Here is an 18,876-nt window from a genome sequence, read left to right on the forward strand (position 1 = left end):
TACTCTGGTCCCAACACATTAATGTAATCACAATTGCTCGTTCGTTGCTTTCTTTCATTAAGTGTTTGAGGGGATTTAATATATCAAAGAACCTTGCAAATTTTTATAGATGTACACTGGAGAACATTCTGAGTGGTTGCCTGGAATGGAGACACTGCATAGGGTTGTAGACTCAGCCAGTTCCATCACGGGCACAACCCTCCCCCACTATTGAGGACATCTTCAAGAGGTGATGCCTCAAGGTGGTGGCATCTATTAAAGACCCTCAAGCACCTGGGACATTCCCTCTTCATGCTACTATCATCAATTCAATTTTAATTGTCATTCAACCCTACATGAACACAGCCAAACAAGACAGCATTACTCCAGGGCCAAGGTGCAAAACACAGCACCAACAATCACACAGCACAAAGCACACATAGCTCAAAGATATCAGTAAGATAGAGCCACACAAAAAAAAAGTCCAGACCCAAGCCACACCGCCCCTGATGGAGCACAACACCTCCAATGCTTCTATCCTGGTGGCTGCAAACAGGTGACAGTATGGCTTGAGACCTAGTGCTAGCACATAGAGGACAGCAAATACACAAGATACCAGTAAAATACAACCACCCAAAAGCACAAGGACCCTCACTCAACATTTTAGCAGACACCAGAAAATCAGCATATGCCAGAAATCCAAAATGCTGGAGGAATGCAGTAAGCCAGGCAGCATCTATGGAAAAGAGTAAACAGTCGACATTTTAGGCAGAGACCCTTTGTCAGGCAGCTTCGTCCCCACGTCATCAGATTTCTGAACAGTCCATGAACATTACCTCATTAATAGCCTTTTGCGCTATTTTTGGAATGTAGTAATTTTTTTATGTATTGCACTGCACTGCTGACAGTGATAATAAACTTTGTATTGGTTACATAATTAATCATCTAGAAATGAAAAGTACAAAAGGATGAGTGGAATGTGCCAATATTCGGTTTCTATAATAAATTCCAACTCGGTTGAGAACAATAGTAAACAATGCCTTCACGTTCAAAATTATCCATGAGCACCTGTGTTTCACTGAAAATGTGTTCCACCAGCCTGAGCTCCACTGTTGTGGCACCTGATTTATTTGTTCTATTGTGTCCAGAAACCAATATGATTGGCCAGCAGTTGCAATATCTGTATTTGATGAGCACCATTCTTGAAAGCAAGGATGTGGCTAACAAAATACACTGCTGGTATAGGTAAATAAATATTTTAAGTCAGTCATTGGAGGTATGACAAAAAGATGTGCTAATTATTGGCGTAAAATACTCAAAATTTTTCCATACAGGACAAGAAAAGCAATTTGACACAGTTTGTGAAAAAAAACTTTAATAGAAAAATCTCTTTACAGAAGGCATTTTAACATGTAGTGTAAATCATTGTGTTTTCAGTAGTTCAACACCGAAGCACTGCTTTAGGTAAAGTAGTCATTATGAACTTTGTGAAGCCCAGTTATGACTGTGCATGCTTAATAGACCAATGCTCAAAGAGTCATTTTTACTGGGAGGAGTTATCTTCCCTTTGATTGTAAGTGCAGAAGAAAGTCAGTTGTACTTGGAGAGAAAGCTAGTCCCATAAAGTTAAAACAGGCAAACTTAGATCACCGCCAGCCTCCAAGCTGATTGATATTCCCATTTCTGAATTTGGTCCGAATTGGAAAGAGCTTTGGTAGAAGTGATGTCTCATTGGTGCACAAACTTACAAGCATCAACTGCTTTTGATGCATGTACATACATAGGAATGTTTATACAATTATATTTCTGAATGTAGCACCTGAATGTAACACATGCTTAGCCAACAGTGTAGATATATATATATATATATATATATATATATAGCGCACAGTGATGGAGGATGGGCAACTCCAGAAAATCACACACCCAAGACCAAATCATGTGTATGGACCCACAGAGATCAAGTCTGGATGCTCTCGGAGAACCATTTGAGGTAACTGATTCATTTTAAACAAATGTAGAGTTATAGCAATATAAAATGGAATGAGAACCAAAACCCCGTTGAAAAATATAGTAATAACAACACAAATCCATCTGGATGTAGAACAAAGAGCTTAAATAAATAAACAAGATGTTGAAGATTATAGACATCCAATGCATGATGCAATCTCATTAATTATATCCAGTACATACCACACTTAAGTGAAAACAACCTGCTCCAAGCAGTGGGTGGAAAAAGTTATACTGTTTGACTCACTGAAAAAGGATTACACAAAAATTATTTTGATCAGGAGTCTTGGCTTATTATCAACCCATCCTGCGTCACTGATGATTCAGGAAGTGCTGTTGAATTAGTGAGTTTTGGAGGCTGGCATTCGAGACAAGGGTATCATCCCAAGTAGTGATAACCTAAACCACCACAATTAAACTCCAATCTACATTCAGATAAGTCAATAGGCAATGTGTATTTACAGACTAAGTGAATAAAATTGAGTCACTAGATTATTAAAATAAAGTCCTATCAAATATATGATTAATTGGCTGTCCTGGTACCAAAGATCCAAACAAAATTAGCGAACAATTTAGCTATAAAAATACAGTGCAACATCATTAGGCACACCATGGTAAATCATTTTAAGACTTGGTAAATTATAAACGAGGCTGCAATTATTAAAAAAACACTTGTTGGCTTGTAATTCTTTATACGTATTTTGAGTGAAAATACATTGTCCAAATGTCTAAAATTATAGAAAAAAACCCCATTGGATTGACAGGAGTGTACAAATATTCTTAGAAAATCTTTGGTCCAACATCATTTATAATTCGGAATGAATGCTATTTCCAAAATTAACTTTGGTGACATAAATGTTAAATACTCTCATTCACAGAAAGAGCAATGTTTGAAACTGTACTTGTTATTTGAACTAAATCTTTCTCAATTTTTTTCTTTAAAAAACACTTTGCCCAGTGATATATAGTCACTAAGGTTACAAGTGCTGCACCTTCTGTAGATCCTCAATAGTGGAAAGGGTGAGCTCGTACGGGGCTCAGTCCACTTAACAATGGCATGTAGTACTGCTCTCTAGTGGAAACCAGAGAAAAACAGAAGTGATATATCCGTCAATAATTTATTGAAACCTGAAGAGAAAGAGAGACAGACAGAGGAAAAGAGAGAGAGGGATTGACTGATTAGTAAGGTAAGATTGTCCTCTACTCCAACATGGGAAGGTAGTGGGCAGGGATGAGGGTGGTCTGTGTTTTATTGGATGGTCTTGTGATGGCCTAAGAAGTTACTGGACAAATTGAACACAATTTTAAAAATGTGCTCACTCCACTCTCAGGCAACAAAGTCCATTTGGCATTTTTTTTTAAAAAAGGAACTATCAATGAAGCTTCAAAACGCTGCCTATCGAAACGTTGGCACTAAAGTCTTCCCTTCTTTGCGTCACCTATGGCACCCCAGATATCAAAGACAAACTCATCCGGAAACGCAAAGTCGCCCAGGGCCTCATCGAGTGCCACTGCAAATTCATCAGGGTTTTTCTTGTCCTTCCCAACCTCAACCATGGTTGCAGCTGAAAACAAAGGAGAGAACAGGTTTTAATAAAATCATGAATTTGTATAAAAACCTTTAAAATGGTTAAAAAAAAAGAGGATCCTGTGTGATACCAGCTGTCTTTCAAGACTCAGCCTACAATGGTGCAACTTAACCACTCAGCAATAGCGATTGAAGCAATTTACTGAGCCAGCCAGTAACATTTAACAGACAGGTAACAGAGAATCAACTGATGAATCATACAGTGTAGCATCTTCAACAGGCACTTCATGAGGTGGATGATATAAGATTTAGATCAGTTCACTGTCATCCTCAACAGGACGTGCTGGCTCGGGTTAGTGAGTTGTGGGAAGCGTAGTGACACTTGCAGGCTGCCCCCAGCACAATTCTGGACTGTGTCGGTCGCTGATGCAAACAACACATTTCACTGCACGTTTTGACGTACATAAAATAAAGCTAACCAAAATTTAAACCCTGATAGTGAGAGCCCGAACACATTTACTGGGCAGCTGGTGAGAAACAATATGGTTAGTTTTCCATCCTGTATATTGTAGTCAGCATGCACAATATGCTCTCCTCTAGATTTAGGAGACCAAAAGCAGATTACAGGGATTTGATGGGCAATTTTTGTGGTATGTCCACATTCTTGCCCATTAATTTTTTTTTAAATGTTAATCTGTGATCGTATTTTCATGCCGACCTGAGTCCCTTCATCTCCTACGCTCTTCCAATACACATCATCTGCTAAAGGACATGTAACAACCATCTGAACAGATTTCGGATATGTCAAATAATCTTCAATTGGTCACTTTTATTTCTTATCCCCAACTTTAATTTTCATAATTTTAAAATAATGTACAGAAGTACCAAGTCATTAGTGTAAAATAATGAGGGGCATATATGGGTGAATGCACAGTCCTTTTCCCAGGGTTGGAGAATAATGGAATAATCAAGAACAAGAAGACATAGGTTTAAGATGAGGGGGAAAATTTAATAGGAACTTTGTGTGTGGGTGGGGGGTGAGGGTAACACACACGCACATATTCACACACATATGTGGCATGCTCAGCAGGAAAAGTGCTTGAGTTTAGTACAAGTTTTAAAAGCCAGTTAAGGTAAGTACAGTTTGAAACGGCACGATAGCATAGCCGTTAGCGGCTATTACATCGCCAGGTTCATTTCCGTCACTGCATGTAAAGGGTTTATACATTCTCTCCATGACTGCATGGGTTTCTTCAGGTTGCCCCATTTCATCCCATGCTCCATAGTTGCCTGGGTAAGACCATCAGACATGGGAGTAGAACTAGGCCATTTGGCCCATCAAGTCTGCTCCACCATACATTCATGGCTGATTTATTATTCCACTACACGACCATAAGACAAAGGGTTAGTAGGTTAATTAGTTACATCAATGTAATTGGGTAGTGAGGGCTCATGGGACCAGAAGGGCCTGTTACTGCAGTATCTCTAATAAGCTTGATAATAAAGATATTATATCTTTTATTAATAATATCACTATTAATATTATTATGCTTTCCATGGGTTGGAAAGGTTCAGAAGGTTATGGGCCAAAAGCTGGCAAATGGAACGAGGTAGGATGGGGCATCCTGGTCAGCGTGGACCATTTGGGTGGAAAGGCCTGTTTCTGTGCTGCATAACTGTCAACACTATTATCATTCACTTACACATGAAAAATAGCAATTAACTCACCTAATTCAGTGTCCCTTATGCCCATATAACTTTCTAACAGGTCATCAACTTTACCGATTGCTTTTTCTTCGAATTCAGTTGGCTGTTAATTCAACAAAAAAAAACACATAATTAAAGAATGAAATAAACAAATCTGTCACAATGATGTCAGTACTTTCAAACGATTCAAGATTTAAGATTGTTTAATGTCATTTCCGGTACACAAGGAGAAAAAAAAAGTTTGAAAGGCCGGAAAGGCTTATTCTGCACTGTGTCTCAATAAATAGTCAATTCTTGAGCAACCCCTCACCTCTTTATGCCAACTATCACCACCTCCAGCCTTTCAGATGATGGGCAGCATGATAGCATAGCAGTTAACGTAATGCTATACAATGCCAGCTGTAAGACCGGGGTTAAATTACCATCGCTGTTTGTAAAGAGTTTGAACATTTTCCTTTTGACTACTGGCTTTCCTCCAGTGATGTGTTTCAATGCATCTGACAAATAAAGCAAACCTCTTTTTAAAGGGTCTCAACCCAAAACATCAAATGTCCATTTCTTTCCACAGAAGTAGTTGACTTATTGAGTTCCTCCAGCAGTTTTTTGTTTTGCTCACCATCTCCACTTTGCAGAAGCCTTAAGTTGACAGTGTTCCATTGATATTCCCTCTTTCTCCCCCAAAGAAGTCTTGTTCTTCCCAGAAACAGGGCCAAACCTCAAAATAGCTCCCTAGTTATCATTAATAGATAATGATTCAAAATAGGCAGAATAATAGTTTGCATGGACTAGATAGGCCGAAGGAATTGCTTTTGCATTGTAGTGTTCGATGACCCTACGTATAAAAATACCACTCTGTTGCAGAAAGAAGGTACTCCGGAATTCTTGCTGGGCAATTTCACTGATGATGAACAACAAAAGCTTTGCTCTGCATTTGCCCTGCGTTCTATGGCCATGTGGCTTAATGCAAGTTCCATTTCAAGTGAAAACAACGTACAAACATTTTGACTTTGTGGATTTGAAATACTTGAAGTATTTAAAACTTCACTCCACCTTGACTCACTTACCAACTCTTCCACAGTTGCAGGTCCCTTTGAACGCAATCGTAGTGTGCCCCTTCCTGTGCCAATCTTACCCTCGCCACCAGGCTTTCCTCGTGATCGGGGCTCAATCACATCTGACAAAAATGATATGAAATTTAAATGTCGCAAGATGAATTAACGCTCTAAAAAGTTCTGAAGTAAATTTATTATCTTAGTACATACACGTTGAAATTTTCTTCAGACATTTAGAGGAAAAATAAATAAATACAAAAATACAATCAAGTCTGAAAAACCATACATACACAGACTGATAAATAACCAATGTGCTAAAGACAAACTGTCTATATAAATCATATCAGGTAATTTGTGAGTTCTCAAACTGGTAATTGATTTATTGTCCCATGCACCAAGATAATTAAAAGCAGTTTTTCATACTATTCATATTATTGCAAACATGAGTAGATCAGGATAATACAAAGGGAATCACAATAATGCAGCATATAGTGTTACAGCTACAGAGAAAGTGCAATGCAGGTAGGCAAGAAGGCTCAAGGGCCATGAGGTGGTGGATTTGAGAGATTAAGAGATCTAATAAAAGAAACCCACAAGAAACAAGTACAGTTGATGTTTCTACAATGAGTGAGACCAAAGGCGGAACCTTAAATACAAGTTAATTACAGTACAATATAGTCAGGATTGCATTAGAAATATTTTTATTACAACCAAAGACAGTAGCTCAGATAACCAGCTCAGATGTATTTGTGAGGATGCTACGTTAGCATGCAAGACAAAAATAAGGATTATTTTTGAGTAAGGGCCTTTGACCTTAAACATTAACATGATTTTTATTTCACATGCCAAGAGAAAATCTACAGATGTTGGAAATCCCAGCAACACACACGAAATGCCAGACAGCATCTATGGAAGGAGTAAACAGTTGACGTTTCAGGCCAAGACCCTGATGATGTTAACAGTTTACCATTTCTTTTTGCACAGTTGCTATATTACCTGTTAAATCTTTCCAGCATTTTCTGTTGTTATTTAAAAGATTTGTAAACAGGAGTGTGGACAGGAAAGGTTGAGAATGATCTGGGACTAATGCAGGCAAGTGGGACCAGCTCAGGTAAGCACCTTGGTTGGCATAAATTAGTTGGACTGTTTCCAAACTCTAAATCAATAGTTCAGATTTCAGATTTCCAGCATCTTTGCAGTTTGAAGATCATTCATAGAAAATTACAGCATAGTACAGGCCCTTTGACCCACAATATTGTGCTGACCTTTTAACCTACTCTAGGAACAATCTAACCTCTGAGGTAATGCCTTCTACAAAAGCTATTTGGGGTCAGATATTCCAATGAGAAGATTTGAGGTGTGGGTTGTAGAGGTCTCCTGCCATATAAAAAAAAAGGTCAGGTTACTGACAGAGCTTGCTCTTCTCAAGAAAGTTCTCTTTATGTGCACAAAACAACTTTCAGAGGACCTTAGAAGAAGAACTGTAGAGATGCATGAAGCTGGAAAAGGCTACAAAACCATTTCTAAAAACCTGAGTGTTCATCGGTCCACAGTAAAAGAGATTGTCTACAAATGGAGGGCACTCAGTACAGTTGCTACTCTCCCTAGGAATAGGCATCCTGCAAAGATCACAGCAAAAGCAAAATGTGCAATGCTGAAGAAGGTGAAAAAGAACCCAAGAGCAACAGAAAAAGATTTGCAGACATCCCTAGAACTTGCTAAAGTCTCTGTTCATGTGTCCACTATAGGAAAAACACTGAACAAGAATGGCATTCATGGAAGGACACCATGGAGGAAACCACTGCTCTCCAAAGAAACATTGCTGCACATCTCAAGTTTGCAAAAGACTACCTGGACTTTCCACAATGCTTTAGGGACAATGTTCTGTGGACAAATGAGACAAAAGTTGAACTTTCTGGCAGAAATGCATACCGCTATGTTTGGAGGAAAAACTGCACACCAACACCAAAACCACATCCCAACTGTGAAGCATGATGGAAGGAGCATCATGGTTTGGGGCAGCTTTGTTGCCTCAGGGCCTGAACAGCTTGCCATCGTTGAGGGAACAATGAATTCAAAATTGTATCAAGACATTTTACAGGAGAATGTCAGGGTAGCAGTCCATCACCTGAAACTTAATAGAACTTGGATGATGCAACAAGACAATGATACAAAACACAAGAGTAAATAAACAATAGAAAGGTTTAAAAAGAATTTGTGTTTTGATATGGCCAAGTCAGAGTCTAAACCCTAACCCAATTGAGATACTGTGGAATGACCTGAAGAGGAGGGCTCATGCAAGGTATCCCAGAAATACTGATGAACTGAAACAGTTTTGTATGGAGGAATGGTCTAAAATTCTTCCCTGCTGTTGTGCAAGTCTGATTAGCAGCTACAGGAAACATTTGGTAGAGGTTATTGCTGTTAATGGAGGTGCTACCAGTTTTTAGATACAAGGGTTCGCATACTTTTCCGGCCTGGACTGAATTATTAAACAATGTGTTCAATAAAGACATGAAAAGTACAATTGTTTCTATGTTATTAGTTTAGGCAGATTGTGTTTGTCTATTATTGTAACTTAGATGAAGATCAGATCACATTTTATGAGTAGTTAATGCAGAAAACCAGGTAATTGCAAAAGGTTCACAGATTTTTTTCTTGCAAGTGTATGCCCCCCTTCAGGTAATGTTAATGGAGTTAAATGCAAAGGGGTGGGAAGATGGTGCAGAAACCAGCTTGCCAAATGCTGGTTTCTATAGATCATGAGGTTTTCATTAGCTGATCACTGCAAATACTAAGAGGCTTGCTTTACATGAATCATCTCAGTAATATGGCATTTCTCGTCATTCCATTACTAAAAGGTTGTAGAGGCTTTGGAGAGGGTGCAAAGGTTTACCAGAATGCTGACTGCAGTAAAGGATATGAACTATATGGGGAGGTTGGACGATCTTCTATTTTTCCCCCCTCTGGGATGCTGCAGATTGAGATACAATCTGATAGAGGCTTATAAAATAATGAGAGGCATTGATAGGGTAGAGTGAGTCAGTTTCTCCAGGGAAGAAAACTAGAGGATGTGGCTATAAAGTGAGAGGGAGATGGTTTAAAGGAGATTTGTAAGGTAAGAATTTATTTTTTTTTATTAAATAAAAACAGAGAGGTATGTGTCAGGAACAGGCTACCACAGATGGTAAATAGAAGCAGACACAATTGTAGCACAATACAAGCAGGAAACAGAGGGAGATACAGGTAGATGGGATGAATTTATTTTGGCATCATGGTCAGCACATACATCATGGGGTCGAAGGGCCTGTTCTTCTGCAGTATGGCTTTATGTTTTATGTTCTGTTATTAGAACGAAGAATTCACCACAGATGGAGCCCAATCAAAGCCAACAATGTTATCGCACTGCAACAGTACGGAGAGTAAATTCAGAGCAGCTGTTACTGTGGGGAAGTAAGACAGGACAGCAAGACTCAGGAAAACATGGATGATGAGAGATATTGCAATTTAAGCAAAAGGAAAAAGGACACGTACGCAAGATTTAGAAAGCTGAAATCAAACAGGGCCTTTGAAGAATATAAAAGGAATTGGCAAAGAACTTGAACAGGGAATCAGTAGGGCAAAAGGGCCCATAAGCATCCTTAGAATGTAGGACTAAAGAGAATCCTAAGGCAATTTAAACATATGAGGTAAGTTGAGAGAGGTAGGACCACTCCTCAAGATAAAGGAGGGAATTTATGCCTGGGAAGGGTGGGTGGGGGGAGAAGATTTAGGAAGGAGATGAGGAGAAACTGTTTTTCCCCAGAGAGTGGTGAACCTGTGGAATTCTTTGCCCAAGGAAGCAGTGAAGGCTTCTTCTCTAAATATATTTAGCATGCAGTTAGATAGATTTTTACATAGTAGGGGAATTAATGGTTATGGGGAAAGAGCAGGTAGATGGAGCTGAGTTTACGACAGATCAGCCATGATCTTATTGAATGACAGGGCAGGCTCAATGGGCTGGATGGCCTACCCCTGCTCCTATTTCTTGTGTTCTTATATATTGCTTCAATATTCAGCAAGGAAAAGGACCAAGGATAGTGAGATCAGGGAATAGTATACTGTTATCAAAGTGGTAGTGGTGCTTGGTCCACTTAAGAACAAAATGGTAGATTATTCTCCAGGGTCTGAAGGGATCTATCCCAGGCTGATGAGAGGGGCGAGAAGGTCCGCTGGGTCGTGACAAAGATCTTTTTATCCAACAACTCTTGCCTTGAATATTTGGCTGCTGCAAAGCAACAAATTTCAGGACTATCTTTATGTCAGTGGTAACAAAGCTGATTCTCATTCTGCCGTTTACATAAGGTTACGTCAATAAAGAAAAGAGCAGACACCACTTTTATCCTAGGACAGTACCAGAGTAAAAGATGGAGCCAAAATCTGTCAGAGTAGCCAAAAACAAAAAAAAAAATCAATCCCAGTTGATCAGGTTTGTTTTAACCTGTGAGTCACCCTGGCCTGAAGCCAGTCACTGCCTGCTTTCCAAGCCACAAGCTTGCAGTCATCTTAAACAGTGAAGCTTTAGAGGAAGCATACTCAGATCAACTGATCACTGAGCTCACCAATAAGCATCTTACAACAGATACAAGGACTAGTTAATATCCTACAGCCCCACACCGATGTCGTCAAAGTGGGAGAAGAGAACCTGCACTCATATAGATGTTGCTGTGGCCACATTACAATGTCAGCTCCCTTAGTTATATGTTTCTTATACTGTATATTCCCAGAAGGTTGTAGGTTCAAATTTCTGTTCCACACAAATAAGCACAAAGAAACTCTAGGCTGACACTCCAGTGAAGCACTGTTGCAGAAGCCAACTTTTGGATGAGTCATTAAACTGAAGCCCCATTTGCTTTCACATGGAAACCAAAGACCTTTGACATAATGTGAAACAGCACAGGAAGAGCTGATGTCCAGGGCAAAATTCATCCCTTAACCAATATTCCAAGAACAAAACATTGAGTCAGAGCACTACAGCATAGAAACAGGCTTATCTAATCTTGCAATTATAGGATTTATTGTTCTTTCCAATATTTTCAGTGGCAGCCCAGTCACATTCCATATCTGGTCCCACCTGGTCTGCAACACAGAAACAAACCACATGGTCCATCTTGCTCATGCACCAAGAGGTTCCTTGGAAAAAAATCAGCTCAGCCTTCTGGTCCTTTCTCCTTCACAGGTTGACTAAATCACATTTACCAAATATTTTGTTAGTGAGCTCCAGATTCTTACTACCCATTGTGTCATGACGTTCTAAACTCTTGCATGTAGGAACGTCTGTTTGGACAGTCATTTAGGCATCATGCCTTTTCTTAATTTTAAAGAATTTGATTAGTTCATTTCTTAGTCTTTCCTTTCCTAGAAGGAATGAAATCTGGCATGTCTATGGTCTAATCCATCAGCATCATCCTAGTTAATTTTTATTTTGCACATGCTTGTTGGTTTGACTGATGATGCATACACACTTAAAATTACTTTCCTTCCTTTTATGCTCTTCATAAATGACTCTCAACTTTTCAGTCTATTACTTTTGCCAAGTTGAGGTGAGACGCAGATTAGAGGAACAACAGCTCATTTTCAACCATGGTAGTCTCCAACCTGATTGCATGAACATTGAACTCTAATTTCTAGTAATTACTTCCCTCCATCCATTCCCCTTTTCATCTCCTCTTCCCACCACGCCATATCAACACATTTCTTTGCCCTTTCCTCACACTCTCCATCTACCCTTCACACAAGACGCTCCTCCTAACAGTTCCCCACAACACCTCTTTCCCTTTATTCAGTGGTCCACTGTCTTCTATTATAGTCCATCTTCTCCAGCCGTTTGTCATTTCCACTGATCTTGCATCTACCTTTTATACTGGCCATCGCCCCTCTTTCTTTCCAATCCTGATGAAGAGTCTCAACCTGAAATGTTGACTATCCATTTCCTCCACGTGCTCATTCCTCCAGCAACTCTATGTTATTATGCCATATCTCCACTTGACCCTGACTGGAGCGCTAAGCAGGTGCTACACCCTGCCCAAGGGGAACCTTCAGGTTAGTGGAAGGAAGAAGCACCTTACACCTCCTTGGGTTGAGACATATTTCCACCCTGTGTGTCCTCTAATTCCCCCACATCCATGCCCTTAATCCCTAACCTGGCCTATTACACCCTTATCCCCAAAACCATTTCCATTAAACCCCCCCAGAAAAAAAACTAAAAACAACTAAAACTGAGCCATGACTCCAGAAGTTGCAACATGGCACCATCTTGATCAAGATAGATCAAGTCAAGTGTCTTTTTATTGTCATTCCGACCATAACTGCTGGTGCGGTACACAGCAAAAACGAGACAACATCTTTCAGGACCATGGTGCTACATGAAACAGTACAAGAACTACACTGAACTACATAAAAACAACACAGAAAAAAAATTACACTAGACTACAGACCTATCCAGAACTGCATAAAGTGCATAAAACAGTGCAGGCATTACAATAAGTAAACAAGACAATAGGCACAGTAGAGGGCAGTAAGTTGGTGTCAGTCCAGACTCTGGGTTTTGAGGAGTCTGATGGTTTGGGGGAAGAAACTGTTACATAGTTTGGTCGTGAGAGCCTGAATGCTTCGGTGCCTTTTCCTAGATGGCAGGAAGGAAAAGAGTTTGTATGAGGGGTGCGTGGGGTCCTTCATAATTCTGTTTGCTTTGCGGATGCAGTGTGTAGTGTAAATGTCTGTAATGGCGGGAAGAAAGACCCTGATGATCTTCTCAGCTGACCTCACTATTTGCTGCAGGGTCTTGTGATCCAAGATGGTGCAATTTCCGAACCAGGCAGTGATGCAGCTGTTCAGGATGCTCTGAATACAACCTCTGTAGAATGTAGTGAGGATGGGGGGTGGGAGATGGACTCTCATCAGCCTTCGCAGAAAGTAGACACGCTGCTGGGCTTTCTTTGCTATGGAGCTGGTACTGAGGGACCAAGTGAGATTCTCCGCCAGGTGAACACCAAGAAATTTGGTGCTCTTAACGATCTCTATCAAGGAGCTGTCGATGTTCAGCAGAGAGTGGTCACTCCATGCCCTCCTAAAGTTAACAAACATTTCTTTTATTTTGTTCACATTCAGAGACAGGTTGTTGCCTCTGCACGAGTCCGTTAGCCACTGCACCTCCTCTCTGTATGCTGACTCGTCGCTCTTGCTGATGAGACCCACCACGGCCGTGTTATAAGCGAACTTGATGATGTGGTTTGAGCTGTGTGTTGCAGCACAGTCGTGGGTCAGCCCAGGAACAGCAGTGGGCTGAGCACACAGCCTCAGGGGCCCCCCGTGCTCATTGTGATGGTGTTGAAGATGCTGCTTCCGATCTGGACAACAGATCAGAGTTACTGACAGGAGGGTTAAAAGGAGAAATTACACAGAAGCAGAAAAATCTTTTTCTGAAAAAAAATTCTGTCTCTGTCCTCTATCCTCACCCTAGATTAAAGATTTATTTGTCATACCTACATCGATACATATAGTTAAATTGTTATTTGTGTCAATGACCACAGTCCAAGAATGTCTGGGGACAGCCTGCACATGTTGCCACACCTCCAGCAGCAACATGACATGCCCACATATTACCAACCCCAACCTGTACATCTCTGGAATGTGGAAGGAAACTAGAGTGCCAAGAGGAAAGCCTTGTGTTCACAGGGATAATGTACAAACTCCTTACAGACAGTGACAGGAATTGAATGTGGATCACTGGCATTGCAAAGCAATACACTAACTGCTATGTTACCACCAGAGTGCGAATACATCAAAGAATTCATCTCAAGTCAGGTTTGCACCTCTGTTCAAATAATTTTACAAGAAGTAAAAGTATTGTGAAGAGCAGGTTTACCATGTGACTGGTGGCAAAAATATATAGTCACATATCCTATAACATTCAAGCCTGTTCTTTACCAGTTGAAGTGCTGGAGATTTGCTGAAAATCACTAAACTGAAGCATTTAATATCCTTTCAACCAAATTATTCTGCTAACAGTGGAAACCAAAAATTAATCTGCAAATAATCAGTGGTAGAGTGGTAAATAGGAAAAGAAAATCATGATGATATCTCGCACATCAGAGGGAATTGAAAGAGAAAGAAACAGTATTACGATTAGGGATTTGGAAGTTAGGGTTAGCAAACTATTTGCCTGAAACATCACTTTACACTTACAGACCAATCTTCTGTGTACTTCCAGCATTTTTTGCTTTCATTTCAGATTCCCAACACCTGTAATATTTTACTTTTGGGCCACTCTTTCCTATTTGACACTTGCGATTGTTTTCAAATGGTTTCCCAATTTCAAGATCACTTCAGCATGGCAGAAAGAAAGCTGAACGAAAAGTATGACATTGGTCTGTGTTACCATTACAATGTATTATTACAATAATAAATTGGTCCACTGTATTTGATGGAGGAAAGCTGGCTGGAAGTGGACATTTGTGAGGCTTTGAAACTTACCAAATGCTTTAGTGGTTTCTACCAGCTTGAGTGTGAAGCTTTTGCCTTTTGGCAATTCTTTCAGCATCTTGGCCACCTCGTAGTGCCGGCAGCCAACCACACCCTTGCCATTGATCGATTCAATATGGTCACCGACAAGAATTACTTTCACTTGGTCGATGATACTGCCTTCCTTGATGCGCTGAGAGAGAGGGGAGAGTGAACATTGTTAAAACAAAGCAGTAAGAGTTTGGATCCATGAGGAACTGGTGCCATGACATGACCTGACTTACTGATGCTGACAGATCTGATAATACTCACCCGCTATTTTTGTAACTATTACTTTATGGCAAATTCAACACACAAAGATCTACAGCAGCATCATCAGATCTGGATTTTTTTCATATCCCTGCATTTCTTCATGCCTTCTGCTATGTCATCCATAAGCTCTGGAATTCCCAGCCTAAATGGGGCACCATGGTAACATAGCAGTTTGCACAATACTACTACAGCATCAGAGGCAGAGTTCAGAGTTCAATTCTTGTGCCTTCTGTGAGGAGTTTATAAGCTCTCCCCGGAGAGCTTGGGTATTCTCCAGGCGCTCCAGTATTTAATTGGTCATTACTACCAAGATAGTAATTAATTGGTCATTGTAAATTGTCCTGTGATTAGGCTAGGGTTAAATATTTGGTCTGCTGGGCAGTACAGCTCGTTGGACTGAAAGAGCTTGTTTGCTCTGCATCTCTGAAATAAATAAATCCATTTACCACCTTCCCAATCACCCAAACATTACATAGAACATAGAAAACCTACAGCACAATACAGACCCTTCAGCCCACAACGCTGTGCCGAACATGTCCTTACCTTAGAACTACCTAGGCTTACCCATAGCCCTCTATTTTTCTAAGCTCCACGTATCCATCCAGTAGTTTCTTAAAAGACCCAATCTTTCCTGCCTCCACCACCGCCATCAGCAGCCCATTCCACGCACTCACACTCTGCGTAAAAAAAAACTTACCCTGACATCTCCTCTGTACCCACTTCCAAGCACCTTAAAACTGTGCCCTCTCATGCTAGCCATTTCAGCCCTGGGAAAAAGCATCTGACTATCCACACGATCAATGCCTCTCATTATCTTATACACCTCTATCAGGTCACCTATCATCCCCTGCCGCTCAAAGGAGAAAAGGCCGAGTTCACTGAACATATTTGTAAATCTCCTCTGCATCCTTTCTATGGTTTCCACATCCTTCCTGTAGTGAGGCGACCAGAACTGAACACAGTACTCCAAATGGGGTCTGACCAGAGTCCTATATCAAGTCGTTAAGTCAAGTCAACTTTTATTGTCATTTCGACTGTAACTGCTGGTACAATGCTTAGTAAAAATGAGAATGTTTTTCAGGACCATGGTGTTACATGACAGTACAAAAAACTAGACTGAACTACGTAATAATAAAAAATAACACAGAGAAAGCTACACTAGACTACAGACCTACACAGGACTACATAAAGTGCACAAAAACAGTGAAGGCATTACAATAAATAAACAGGACAGTAGGGCAAGGTGTCAGTCCAGGCTTTGGGTATACAGCTGCAACATTACCTCTTGGCTGTTAAACTCAATCCCATGTTTGATGAAGGCCAATGCACCATATGCCTTCCTAACCACTGAGTCAACCTGTGGAGCAGCTTTAAACATCCTATGGACTCAGACCCCAAGATCCCTCTGATCCTCCACATTGCCAAGAGTCTTGCCATTAATGCTATATTCTGCTATCATAGTTACCATCATGTTGGTAACTTTCCTTTCTATCCCCTGATGTTTGAGTCTAACTAAGTTTGAGTCTGTGAATCATCCAGGGATATTTACCATATTGGAAACTGCTTATGAGAAAGGAGGATTGAGCCATTTAGATTCAAGCCACCTCCATCTTTCATCAAAATCATGGCTGATCAATATGTCTGAGTTATACGAAAAGATTGCCCAGGCAATGGAATATAGGAGAAAGAAGGGGAACCTTACAGAAGAGTTTAAAGTTATGAGGCATAGATAAGCTGAATGGTAATAGATTTTTCCCAGGTTTTTACACCGTATTGTTGCCATAAAGCAACAGATTTCACGACATATGCCAGTCATACTAAACCTGCTCTGATTCTATTAGAGTAGACCAATACTAGGGAACACAGGTTTGGAGTGGGAGCGAAGATTTTTAAAAGATCAGCTATGCTGGATTGGGTGTTATATCATGAAGTGGAGGTGATTAGGAAGCTAAGATAAAATAACTCTCAAGAGGAAGTGATCAAAATATAATTGAGTTCAACTTGAAATTTGACAAGGAGAAAATAAAGCCTGATACAGCAGTATAACAGTGAAGTAAAGGAAATTACAGTGGCATGAGAGAGGAGTTGACCAAAGTAAATCAGAAGGGAGATGCTAGCAGGGGTGACAGCAGAGCAGCAATGGCATGAGTTTCTAGGAAAAATGAAGAAGGTGCAGGATAGATGTATTCCAAAAACCAAGAAATACTCAAATGGAAAAAATAATACAACTGTGGCTGACAAGGGAAGTCAAACCTATTGTAAAAGCAAAAGAGGGCATACAACAAAGCAAAAATTAGTGGGAAGATCGAGGATTGGGAAGCTTTTAAAAACCTACACAGAGAACTAAAAGAATCATTAGGAGGGAAAAGATGAAATATGAATGCAAGCTAGCAAACAATATCAAAGTGAATAGTAAAAGATTTTCCAAGTACGTAAAAAAGTAAAAGATGAGAGTGAATATAAGACCGCAAGAAAATGAGACCAGGGGGCCAAGGAGATGGCAGATGAACTAGATGAGTATTTTGCATCAGTCTTCACTGTGGAAGACACCAGCAGTATGCCAGATGATGAAGAGTGTGAGGGAAGAGCAGTGTGTGCAGTTACTATTACAAGAAAGAAGGTGCTCAAAAAGCTGAAAGTCACCCAGAACAGATGAACTGCATCCTAGGGTTCTGAAAGAGGAAATATAGAGACTGAAGTTACTAGCAATGATCTTTAATGATTTGCCAGAGGACTGGAAAATTGCAAACGTCACTCCACTCTTTGAGGAAGGCAGCAGAAAGGAAATTATAGACCAGTTAGCTTGACCTCAATGGTTCGCAAGATGTTAAGGATGAGATGTTATGGAGTATTTGGTGATACAGTACAAGATATGTCAAAGTCAGTATGGTTTCCTTGAGGAAAATCTTGCCCTCAACCTGTTGGAATTTGTTGAAGAGATTACAAGTAGGATAGATAAAAGGGATGCAGAGCATGTTGTATATTTGGATTTTCAGAAGGTCTTTAACAAGTACCTCACATAAGGCTGCTTACCAAGTTAAGAGCCCGTAGTATTACAGAAAAGTTACTGACATGGTTAGAGCATTGGCTGATTGGAAGAAGGCAGCAGGTGGGGATAAAAGAATCCGTGTTGGATGGCTGCCAGTGACGAGTGTTGGGACTGCTTCTTTTTATGCTGTATATCAATGATTTAGATGGAATAGATGGCTTTGTTGCCAAGTTTTCAGATGATACAAAGATTGGTGGAGGGGTAGATAGTGTTGATGAAACAGGAGGGCTGCAGAAAGACTTAAGACAGTTTAGGAGAATTGGGCAAGGGAGTGACAAATGAAATACAATGTTGGAAAATGCATGGTCATGCACTTTGATAGAAGAAATAAATGTGTACACTATTTTCTAAAAGGGGAGAAAATCCAAAACTCTCAGATGCAAAGGGACTTATGAGTCCATGTGCAGAACACCCTAAAGGTCAACTTGAAGATTGAGGAGATGGTGAGAAAGGCAAATGAAATGTTAGCGTTCATTTCAAAGAGGTCTTGTATTCAAGCGCAGGGATGTGATGCTGTTGGCTTTATAAGGCACTTGTGATGAGAAAATTCTTCAGATAGAAGTTGGTGAATTTGTGGAATTTATTACCACAGGCATCTACACAGCCCAGGTTGTTAGGTGTATTTAAGACAGATTGATAGCTTCTTGACAGGCCACAGCATCACAGGTTACCAGAAGGCTGGGGAGTTGGGCTGTAGAAGGGGAAAGAAAAAAGGGTCAGCCGTGGTTGAATGGCAG

The 18,876-nt window shown here is 40.3% G+C and overlaps 1 protein-coding gene across 1 annotated transcript in view; it reads right to left on the reverse strand.

Annotated features, from left to right (window-relative positions):
* Positions 1-1,337: 1,337 nt before the first annotated feature.
* gipc2 (GIPC PDZ domain containing family, member 2) overlaps positions 1,338-18,876 on the reverse strand; it is a 61,370-nt gene continuing 43,831 nt past the window's right edge. Inside the window, exons 3-6 of the mRNA XM_059983775.1 lie at positions 14,791-14,971; positions 6,289-6,398; positions 5,246-5,327; positions 1,338-3,554 (exon numbers count right to left, since the gene is read on the reverse strand). Coding sequence (XP_059839758.1) covers positions 3,403-3,554; positions 5,246-5,327; positions 6,289-6,398; positions 14,791-14,971 — 525 coding nt within the window. The 3' untranslated portion in view covers positions 1,338-3,402. The remainder of the gene's footprint in view (positions 3,555-5,245; positions 5,328-6,288; positions 6,399-14,790; positions 14,972-18,876) is intronic.

The sequence above is a fragment of the Hypanus sabinus genome, chromosome 11 (assembly GCF_030144855.1).
Source record: "Hypanus sabinus isolate sHypSab1 chromosome 11, sHypSab1.hap1, whole genome shotgun sequence".
Classification (NCBI taxonomy): domain Eukaryota; kingdom Metazoa; phylum Chordata; class Chondrichthyes; order Myliobatiformes; family Dasyatidae; genus Hypanus; species Hypanus sabinus.